This window comes from Alligator mississippiensis, chromosome 12 (genome assembly GCF_030867095.1).
Source record: "Alligator mississippiensis isolate rAllMis1 chromosome 12, rAllMis1, whole genome shotgun sequence".
Classification (NCBI taxonomy): Eukaryota; Metazoa; Chordata; order Crocodylia; family Alligatoridae; genus Alligator; species Alligator mississippiensis.
Window position 1 is genome coordinate 4,842,694 of NC_081835.1, and position 11,348 is coordinate 4,854,041.

The 11,348-nt window shown below is 48.9% G+C and overlaps 1 protein-coding gene and 1 long non-coding RNA gene across 2 annotated transcripts in view; one reads left to right on the forward strand and one right to left on the reverse strand.

The window, feature by feature from the left end:
• The window catches only part of LRIG1 (leucine rich repeats and immunoglobulin like domains 1), a 106,293-nt gene extending 98,375 nt beyond the window's left edge, over positions 1-7,918 (reverse strand). Inside the window, exon 1 of the mRNA XM_014605039.3 lies at positions 7,485-7,918. Within this exon, the coding sequence (XP_014460525.1) occupies positions 7,485-7,675 (191 nt within the window). The 5' untranslated portion in view covers positions 7,676-7,918. The remainder of the gene's footprint in view (positions 1-7,484) is intronic.
• Positions 7,919-7,983: 65 nt separating this feature from the next.
• On the forward strand, positions 7,984-10,452 carry LOC132244513 (uncharacterized). Its single transcript, XR_009456035.1, has 2 exons — positions 7,984-9,359; positions 9,956-10,452. It is a non-coding gene; the product is annotated as an uncharacterized LOC132244513 (long non-coding RNA).
• The last annotated feature ends 896 nt before the right edge of the window (positions 10,453-11,348 follow it).

Genomic DNA, 11,348 nt, shown 5'->3' on the forward strand with positions numbered 1-11,348 from the left:
CAGCTTGGCTTTTGTTCCCTTCCCCGAGTCAACTCTGCAACAAAACTGGAGGTGAAAGTACGGGCAACCGGGGCCAGGTTTCCGTACTGCAAGCGGCAGGCAAATCACCTAGTTACATGATCGCCTGGACCATTTCCTGAACTCCCAGCTACCGCCAGGATTTCATGCCCCGTCCTGCAAGCCCTCTGGGAGCTTGACACACGAGGCATTCAGAGGGTCAGGACGATGCTTGCTAAGGCTGCCTCGAAGCACGGCCTGCTCCGAGACTCGAGTACAGGCTTGGACATTTATCTGAGCAGGGAAGGTAGCTTCCTCGCACGCTTAAAACGAAGCATGTGCTGAAGCACTTGCACAAGTCCGTGTCTAAGCTCCAAAATCCACAGTTTCCTGCTAGGCCTGTTTTAACCTCTCGTTTCCAGGAGGCCGACATAAAAGGGACCAATTTCAGGAGCTGCTCCTTCTATCACTCCCCTAGCAGGAACTCCTCGGGGGGGAAAAAAATCGAGCAGTCCAACAGTCTGCACAAGCGAAGAAAAATATGAAGTTATATTTTTTCCCAGAGAACAATTCCTGGCGCATTTGCCTCCCGGATGCCTACGGAGACACTCGTTTCCCTGCCTGGAAATTTGCCCGTCGCTGCTCCTCCTTCTCCCGTCTCCCCAACTATTCATCCTCCCCTGGTCAAGCGGCGCCCACTGTAAAGGGCGCTGAATATTAACACAGCCCATTGAGCTCTCGCTCCCTTTGTACAGGACCCGTGTGTTTCAAGTGGCAGGCAGCGTGGAGAGGAAAAGCCCCGCGTGATTAAAGGCCATGAAGTTTCTAAGAAGAAGGGAGGAGCAAATACGGGCAATTCTTCTGTGGTGCAAAGCACGTTCATTAGGTGACACCCCATTCGGATCAAATTTACCGCATTCAGGCTTCCTTGCTAATCCCGCCCAGAAAACAGCACAGCTCTCCACCGACCCAGTCTGCCCGGTTTTGCCCAACTTTCAATGCCTTCACTGGTTCGGCCTGGGCATTAAGACCTGGGGAAAATTCTACGGGACCAGAAGGGCTTATTGCAAGCACGGTTTCTCAGCAGCGGCCAGATCTGTCCAAGCATGCTGAGCACGGTCAATGAAGCCAAATGACAATGCACGCACATTCAAATGAGCCTCGAGACCAGTCATGAGAATGCAAATGGTGCGAGAGCATCCTAGCAGCACTTGTCTGCAGACACGTATGGTTGGGAAAGGGGCTTTGCGTGGTAAAGCCCACGTTTTAAGGGGGTGGATTTATAGCTCAGCAGTCAAAAGGAGGAGTCCCTCTGTGGGCAGTATCTAGAGACCCTGGGAGGGTTGCATAAGAAGAAGAAGGGGGGAAAACTGGATTGCAAGCTTCATTAGGAGCGTCGTTCCGGTTCTGCTTTTCCTAGAGCCAAGTCTCCAGGTGCAATGCTGATCTGCCACATGGACCCGAACCCTACCCGAAAAGCTGAACACCTGCCACGTTTGTTTCCCCTAGGGGAGGTATGTCATTCTGTCACTAAGGTCAACTGCGGTTTCTGGCAAGAGCTGTTCCTCTCACTTCCTGCCCGTGGCTCCCTTTGAACTCCTGAAAGATCGGAGCTGGACTGGGGACTCGATCCACTGCTTTAGCAACAGCCCTGGAGGGAGGAGATGGCTCTGGGAATTTGCTGAAAATTGTAGCATCCTTCCCCTGGACATGAAAAGGGGAGGCACCATGGGACGGCCTGCACCCCGCTCCTCTTGCCTGGGAGAGCCTCGCTGCACAGCTAGTCTCCAAGCCCCTCAAAGCACAGCGATTCTGGGAAAGCTCCCAGCACAACCAAGACCTCCTCTGTTGACCCCAGCACTGCTGCAAAGGGGCTTGGCACCATCTCACTCCCAGCAAGTCTTACTTAATCTTCGTTCCCTTCTTTCAGCAGGGCTGGAAGTGAGACGTACGAAGCCAGCCCTGCCAGGATCATTCTCTTCTCTTTTTATAAGGTCATCCAATGCATTTCCCCCACTAACTTTCCTTGGATTGAGCATCTCAGCTGCCAGTGCCCTGCCTGTAGTTGGTTAATACATGCAGAGCAAGTCCTAAGAAAAAGCAGAGGCACTTTTCCCATGCACAGGTCCAATCCCGTTACAGCAACCTGCCAGAACCATCTCAAGATGTGAACGGTAGCTTCAAACCTGTCCAACCTGAGTGAGGCCCAACAGGGCATGGCAATTAAGCATGCTATGACTTCAAGCATGTGTGCCATTAAATTGGCTTCAACAGGACCTGCTCACAGCAATGCAAGCTCAACTGGGGGCTTAAGGCCAGACTTCCAGAGGTTCTTCAGTACCCGAAGGTGCAGACTGGCTGAGGTACTTTTCTCCATCTCTAGGTACCTAAAAAGCTTGCTCTAAATGACGGAGGGGCTTGTTCTCAGTGGAGGCAGATGACAGAACAAGGAGTAATGGTCTCTAGTTGCAACAAGGGAAGTTGAGGTTAGATATTAGGAAAAATGCTGTCACTAGGAGGGTAGTAAAGCACTGGAACAGGTCACCCAGAGAGGTGGTGGTGGAAGCTCCATCCTTGGAGGTTTTGAAGACCCGGCTAGACCAAGCCTTGGCTGGGATGACGTAGTTGGGGCTGGTCCTGCTTTGAGCAGGGGCTTGGACGAGATGTGACCTCCTGAGGTCCCTCCCAACCCTCATTGTCTAGGATTGTGCAACTTTCAATGAGTTAGGCCCTTAAGCCATTTGGGTATTTCTGCAAATGAGACTGAAGACTAAGATCTGAAAAATGAGACTCAGGCCCCTAAATCACATGGGTGCTTAGTGCCAAAAACAGCCTCCCCCCAACTCTGATGTGTTGTGTAAAGAGAGATCCCAAAGCAAAAGTTTCTGCATCCCTGTACAGACCTCGGTAATAACTGGACAGTTGTAACACTTGATTCCCTCCTGAACTTTGCGTCACAGCCACGCCATTGCACAGACATACCTGACCTGGCACGGTTTCCTATAGCTCCCCAAGTGCTTATGCCCCTTTTTATTTTCTCCAGTCTTTTTTAGAATGGCATTTCTAATGCAAGGAGCAAAAGGGTTGTCATGGCTCGGAAACTTTTCAGGCCTTTGTGGGCAATTCTGTTCTAGTCGGAGCAAAATCCTGCCCCGTGTAACTGCAGAGAAGAGAAGGCACTTCAGACCCAGCTGGAGCAGAGATTTCATGTCTCCAAGCAGCAAACAATATCACCGCGAATGCAAGAAAAAGTAGTAAGGAAGAGAAGAGAGCTGTTAAAAGCAGTCCCCTTTCTCCATTTCATTTTGCTGCAATCACTGAAGCATGCGTCATGAATTTTGAACCCATTTCAATCTAAAGGGCCAGATTTTCATTTCCAGCTGGAGCTTTTTATATTCCACTCTGCTATAAATGATACACTTACACCCACTGTTAACCCCTTTCTGTTCCCCACACCCCGGCATAAATAAGGTTTCCCAGGACATCCCGCATGATTCCTAAAAGAAACTTGTTCTCTTTTTTTCCCCACTGGCTGGAAAGTGATTTTTTTTTTTTAATTGACTCTTTGCCATTCTTCACATTCAGGGGAAACGTGAAGAAAGAGAGCGCAGCAAAGAGCACATATTGCTTTAATGGCCGTAACACGTTGCCTGATCTGCAATAGTCATTTTGCTATGCCACAGCTCTGCACCTGGCGTTTCTGAGCACGAAGCATTTTGTTCTTAAGCTCAGCACTGGAGCGTATGCCACGGATAATGTTCTAATGTAAATCAGGCTTCAGACTTCTTTAATATCTTTTGATGTCTAACTATCTCAAGCAGCTTCAAAGCCAGACAAGAGCTACAGAACAAGCCCTCAATGGATTTCGATTTTTCCAGAGATGCTGAACTTTTTCAGAGCTGCAAGTGGTTAACTGCAAAGCTTGCAAGGTGGCTCAGTGGTGTGGTTTATTAAGTAGACTGTACTTATGCCAAGCTGTTTCAACATCCTTCCCGTCCAGTGCTACTCAGGCAAAAGTTTTAAATTCTTATGTAACAAACTGTACTCAGAAAGTACATCGTGCTTTTGCAGACACGAATGGCCAGGACTTTGCTGCCAATTCCAAATACTTCCCCATACCTTAGCATACGAGCTACAAGTGACCACAGAGTATCGCCCTTTTCCAAACTAGGTCTTCATTTTGAACAAAACTTCTTAAACCTACAGGTGCCGTAGCAATAATATGAGCTTTAAGTGACACTACGTCAACAGGACCATCGGTATTGGGGGGGGGTGGGAAAAGTACAACTTGAGAAAAGCAATTTCAGATCTATAACGAATCTACAGGGCCATATTATTTGTTTAAACCGTTATAAATCTAATCTTAAAACATGCCGCGAATGAACTCCAAGTATTGTTTAGGCTAATGGCTCTAATTATACAGTGAATTGTTGGGGAGAGCTTTTCAAAGGCACTCAGCTGGATTTAAGAGTGTGATTCCCACTGACAGCCTTGCGCTCCTAAATCTCTTAGGCACTTTAGAAGAAGACTCTCTTGCTGAAAACTTTAAAAAGAAGTGTTAACAGGAAGATGGCAGGAGGTTTGAATCACGATAAAACGAATGTTTCCAGCCGTCAGAACTCTTTGACGGAGAATATTAAATATAGATGAAAACTGGCTGAGAACTACTTACTATCCAGCTTTCACAAGCATGTAAATCATACCACACTGGTATCATACCATGCAACTTTCAGAACAAAATCTTTGCAATTGCCAAGCTTCCTTTTTTTTTTTTTAGATATGAGACAGGAATAGTGAATGAGACAAAGTATTAGAGATGGCCAGATATGAAAACCCTTGCAAAATTCCACGTTAACCCAAGACGATACTGAAGTGACAAACCATATTTTGTCTAAGTGGTTAAGAGAGCAACAGCCACAACTCTGTAGAAGTCAGTGTGCATGTGCAATTGCTTCACCACGAAAATTGAAACTGAACTCAAAGCGTGTAAAAATCTGCTCCATATGAACAGGGCACCCCTCGCCATTTGCAAGCCTGACAAACGGACGGGGAAATGCAATTCAAGTGTGCTATTAATGCAATTTTTTTTTAGGATGTGGCACTGTCCCACGATTAGGAAACGTGGGGGATTCTGAAATTATGCTTGGAAAATTAGGAACTGCCAAAATAGCATGAAGCAGACTGAACAACCCCCCAGGATAAGAGGACCCACAGTAACAGGTGAGCATGAGCTGTGCTTTCAAACAGAAACGGGCCAAAGTCTACCCCCGGTTACACCGAAGTAACGCAGCCTGACACCTGCTAATCGCGTGGTCCTTCCACTGTAGCCAAGAATGAATAATGGCAAGTGAACCTGACAGATCTATAAGAAAATAATTCTACTTAATAACAAGTTGGATGGTCTCCAATAATCCTCCAGTGACTGTTTTCCTTCCTGGTAGATGCATGGTACAGCTTCGTGACCAGGAGTCCGATGGATTCAATCACCTGTACATTTCTTCAAATACCCAAAGATAAAAAAAAACACCCTTTTTCCTCTTCTTTTTGGAAAAGGCTAGGCAATGGTTAAGGCTATTTATTTATATAACCGTATGTGCATATACATCCACTTTAGGCTCTTGTGCACTCTGCCAAGCAGAATTCAGGATCTGACAAAGTTAACCACACGTCTCCCGCTCGAGTTTCTGGGCTTTGCATGTCTCATTTTGGATTTCAGAGATCTTATTAAGTTCGAGTCAACGGTGGCACTTCTGACGTTACCAAACAGGCCGCTGCACTGCAAGTTACAGGACTCTGTACTGCTGTGCTGCACGCACGGTACCGCTTTCTTTTTAATTTTCAGTATCTTTTTAGTAAAAAACAAAACTGCAGCAACTTTATTAGCTTTCACTTATTAGCTCTTGTTCAGTAAGTGCAAGGCACATTCCAATAACATGATCGCAGCAGGCAGCTCGGTACGTTCATAAAAGGAGAGAATCCAAAATCAGATTTCCCATTCATCTACCTTATTCCCAAGCCTCGCTTGAAAACCCCGCACGCTCCCCCCACACCGACTCCAGACCTCTTATAAAGCAACGTGCAGCACCGATACCCAAGTGTTTCTAATCTGCCGCAAGCTCGTTCCCCGTCCAAATCATTTCATCGTTTCATAAAACTTCTCCGAGCCTAAACTCAAGCCCTCCGATCCATATTTGGACACCTCAACCTGGGCACCCATTTTTCAGGACAGCCGAGCCGATCTATGGCAGTTCGAGTCCGTTTTGAAAAATCGGGTCGTCGGCTGAGATGTCCAAATATGGATTTAGGAAGAGAGGTGCAGGCACCCACGCTGGAAAGCTGGGCCTTTATAGGATTAGAGCATTAAACAAAATCATAATAAAAACAAGCCACAACTCTCGCCCCGTAGATACCAAAAAAACCAAGACACACACAAAAAGGACACTTCTTCCCAGTCCAGGTAAACTTTAAGAACAGCACAGCAACCTTTTATCTCCATCCTCCCTTCAGTTTTGAATTTGAATGAGGGGGGGAAACATGAGATCAGTGCCGTAATTCCACACTGCGAAGCAAAAAAAAGTATCAGAGCCAAGTCCAAACAGCTCTTAGAAGGCAGCAGCTAATGCCATTAAACTGGAAGGAAAAAGAAAGGCTGTTTTGGGTTGTTTTTTTTAAACACACCAAGCGAACAGGGGTGAACACACTTTGTAGAGTTAATGGAAAGTCAGAATAACCGATGTTATCCTGCCCAAACCCCGCTCGACTTTGCCCTCTTCGTCCAAATTATTTTCGTACCCGTGCAGCCGCTCTCTTTACCGCCCCGCGAGCGCTGCGTGCGGGGAACGGCCTCGCTCACTTTGGGCACGACTCTCCCCGGAGCCCCACGAGAGAGCGACGCCCCCCGTCTTCTTCGCAAGCCAGAGGGGGAAAGGATCGCGGAGGAGATCCACCGAGACGAACGCATCCTCCGCCGGCCAGCGGGCCCTTTCTCGGCATCACCAACCCTGCAAACATCTCCCAAAGTTTGGGCACCCAGTAATGACGGCGGGGCAGACGGGGAGAAGCCACTTGCACCGGGGGGGCAAGAACTAACCCCCGACTCCAGCGGGGGCGCGTGCGACTCCTGCCAGGACGGGGGGTGAAAACAATGGGTGCCGGACCCTGCTCCGGCATCACCTCTCCCCAAAGCATCACATACACCCCGACGTCGCTGGAGTGAGAATTACACACCAAACCCGGCAGGGTCTCCACCTCCCCCCCGCCAAAAAAACTTCAAGGATCCTTGTACCAAATCCCTCACCCCCAGGAGAGGATTTGTGAACTCCCTGCCACTTGCTCCAGGATGCCAACACCCTCCCCTTGCTCCATGCTGTGCACACCCACCCCTGCACAGCCGGAGGGGGGTCTGGGGCACCCCTTGCAGCCCCCGCACAGGGGCCAAACCCCCCCCCCAGTCGGGTGCAGGGCAGGATCCGTGCAAGGGCACTTACAGCGAGGCGGGCCAGGCGGGCAGCCCCCGGGGCACGGCGCCCAGCCCCCGGCTGCTGCAGTCCAGCAGGTCCCCGCTGCACGTGCAGTTGGCGGCGCAGCGCGGCGCCCCCAGGCTCAGGATCGGGCTCAGCATCAGGATCAGGATCGGGGCCGGGAGGGCCCCCAAGCTTGCCCCTCCCGGCTGCGCCATTTTGTATCCTGGTCCGCGGGAAGGGGCCCGACAGGGAGGGAAGGAGGCAGCGGCGGCAGGAGGAGGAGGAGGAGGAGGAGAGTCTCTCCAGCTGGGACCGGGCTCGGCCTCGGCTCTAGGCTCGCAGCCGCGCCGCCCGCAGCAGCATGGTGGCGGGGCTCAGCCCCGGCGGATCCGCGCTCCCCGGCCCGGACAGCGGCTCAGGGCAGCGGAGCCCGCATGGCCCTGGCCCGGCTGCGTCCCGGCCTCGCCTCGCCTCGCCTCGCCTCGGCCCCGCGCGCACCCGGCCCGGCCCGGACCCCACGTTGCAATGAGGCATTGCAACATTGTCTCCCCTCCCCGCGCGCGCCCATTGGCTGCCGGCCGTTCTAGAGCCGGCCCGCGCGCCGCGCCATTGGCCGGCGGCCCCCGCCGGGGACACACCGCGTTCCATTGATGTCCGGCGGCCCCGCCCGCGCCCGCCCCAGGTGTGAATGCCCGCGGCTCGGGGGGGTCCTGTCTTTCCTTTCCTTTCCTTTCCTTTTTTTAAAGGTGATCTCTTTGATTGCATCAGCTCTGCAGTGGGGATCGAGTCGTGGAAGCCGCTGTGTGGTTGGGTGATCGAGTTACCGGATCGAGTCTGTCGCTGCGATCAGTTTACGGGATCAGATGCGCCGTTGGGATCAGGTTTTCAGATCAAGTGTGTTTTTGAATCGAGTGTGGACTTGGGATCAAGTTATTAGGTCAGGTGCGCCGTTGAGATCAAGTGTTTTAAGCAAGTTTGTGGATCAAGTTTTCAGATCAGGTGTGTAGATGGGTCAAGTTTTTGAGTGTGTATTTGGGATCAAGTTATTAGATCAGGTGTGTAGTTCAGAACAAGTTTGGGGATCAGCTGTGTAGCTGGGATCCAGTTTGTACTCAGGATCAAGTTTTTTATGAGGTATGTAGCTGAGATCAAGTTATCAGATCAAGTGTGTAGTTGGGATCAAGTTTTTTAATCAAGTGCATTGGGATCAAGTTATTAGATCAGGTGTGTAGTTCAGATCAAGTTTGGGATCAGCTGTGTAGCTGGGATCAAGTTTTTTGATCAAGTGTGTACTTGGGATCAACTTTTTTATGAGCCATGTAGCTGGGATCAAGTTTTGGGATTCGCTGGGATCAAGTGTGTACTTGGGATCAAGTAATAAAAGATATCAAATTCACCCAAGGAACCTTGTCTACTTGGGATCAAGTTTTTTATGCCGTGTGTAGCTGAGATCCAGTTATCGGATCAAGTGTGCACTTGGGATCAATTTTTTGAATCAAGTGTGTTGGGCTCAAGTTATTAGATCAGGTGTATAGTTCAGATCAAGTTTTTGGATCACGTGTGTCATTGGGATCAAGTTATCAGATCAAATGTACAGATGGGGTCAAGTTATTAGATCAGGTGTGTAGTTGGGATCAAGTTATCAGATCAAGTGTATACTTGGGATCAAGGTTTTGGATCAAGTGGTTGGTTGGGATCGAGTTACACCAGCTTTGGAATGCAAGGCATTCTTCTTCAGGTCTCTGATTATTAAAAGGGGGATTAAACAGCAGAAGGCACGGCCTCGTGGGTCCAGCTCCAGCACGCCACATGACCGGGTGTTTCAACAGGATGCACAGACGTAGCACCCTTCTGGCAAAGATCACCTGGGCTAGGGACAAAAATGACACAAAACCAGGTGTAAGTGATCAGAAACTCATTCAAAGCTGCAACACAACAGAAGTTCAGTGCACATGAACCACTTTCAAAATGCCCGAAACCAATTTAGGATAAACCTGGATGGATGTACTATCAGACTGAACTGATTTAGGTTAAATCAGTTTCTTGAACTTCTGTCCGAGACCCCCTTCAGATTCAAGTTAACTCAAAGTCCCCCTAGCGTCCCAGGATGCTTTGCACCTCCCCTGCAAACCCCCCTCACAGGGTGGGCAGGCTAGCCTTGGCTCAAGCTGTCTGCTCTAGCCAAGCACGGAGGTGTGCTCTAGCGCCCCCTACCTTCTGGCCTGGGCCACTGCACTGGATGCATTTCTGGAATCAAAAGTGAACCTCTAACTCCCTAACTTGCTGATGATGCCCCTTTCCTCCAAGAATTTGTCCAGTCCCTTTTTGGATCTAGCTAAACTGTCAGCTTCCACCACATTTGGTGGCAATGGCTTCCACACTTTAATTACAAGCTGTGTGAAAAAGAGCTGCCTTGTGTTGGTTTTAAATTTACGTCCTACTAGATAAAAGAAAGTGACTTGCTTATTCCTAACTCCTGAAATCTTTCCGCGCAGGAAAGGTGTGTGGAAGGCCTTTTAAACAGGCCTTGATCTCCCAGGAATCAGCTTCTTTTCTTCTGCTAGTTGTGTTTGCTACCTTTGGGAGTTGCTCTCACCTCCTCCCCACTGCTGTTTTTCACTGTATACCAATGACCAACCCATACAGAGCAATATAAGGAGCTTCATATATGCTGATGATCTACGCATCACGTTGCAAGAGAAGGACTTTGCCGCTGTCAGGAATGGACTGACATGTGCACTGAGCAACCTCTCAGATCTTTACAGTAAGAACCAGCTTTGCACCAACCCAGCCAAGATGCAGGTCACAGCCTTTCACCTATGCTATAGAGAGGCCAAGTGGAAATTAAACATCACCTGGGATGGAAATCTTATTGACTAATCACCCCAACCCTGTGTACTTGGGGGTGCTCTGATGAGTCTTGCATTAGAAATCTTGTCTAACTTTATCCCAACTATGTAATTGGTCCAATAAAGGATATCACTCTCAGAAATCTTTGCCCTTCGCATAATTTCTGGACATCACAACTACCACATCACTCTTACACTACGTTATTCCTCAGCTAACGCTAAGCCTTAAAAGCAGTAATGGGGAAAAGAGGATTGTTATGTCTGTGTGTGCAAACCCTTTTAAAACTGTGGGCCAAAAAACTAATCGGGGTGTTGGGAAGTATTTTTTCTGCTAAACTCCCACTTCTGCATTCAAAGCTCTCCCCCAGTTCCTGAGAGGCGTATGACTATCTATTAAGAAAGACAACATAATTATTCTTCATTTCAGGAACAGATAACAAGAGATCCAACTGGAAGCTTCATTTCTGAACCGCACCCTAAATAAATCCCTTCTGTTATCACTGGTTTTATTTGCTTCTGATAGCACCTACTTCTACTACTACCATTACTATTACTATTATTATGCTAGGTCAGGACCTAATTGTGGCAGGTGCAGCTCAAACTGAACAAAAAAGATGTCCAACGAGCTCTCAATCTACACAAAAGTAGATGGATACATCTAGAATGAAAATGGAAGAGGAAGATGCATAATTGATCAGACAGACCTTGCCCCAGAGAGCATTTTAAAGTTAGTCAAATCAGGGCTAATTACACAGTTGTTCCCCCCCCAAAAAAGCCCCCCCCAAAAGTTAATAAGAGCAATTATGCATTTTAGACACTCATTGATGACCCAAGGGCATGGTGGCAGCATTTGAGAGTCACACCAACATCCATGCGCAGGTGATACAGGTGTCTATACCGGTCTGCCTGGGCATCCGGTCATTTAGGCTGGGAAGTCAAAGGCTGCTGAACAAGATATCAGCCACATGAGATCTCAGTGTGCTTCTGGCTCGTGGAAATTGGCACGTCCCAGCTATGCTAGCCCAAGGGATCACTGGGC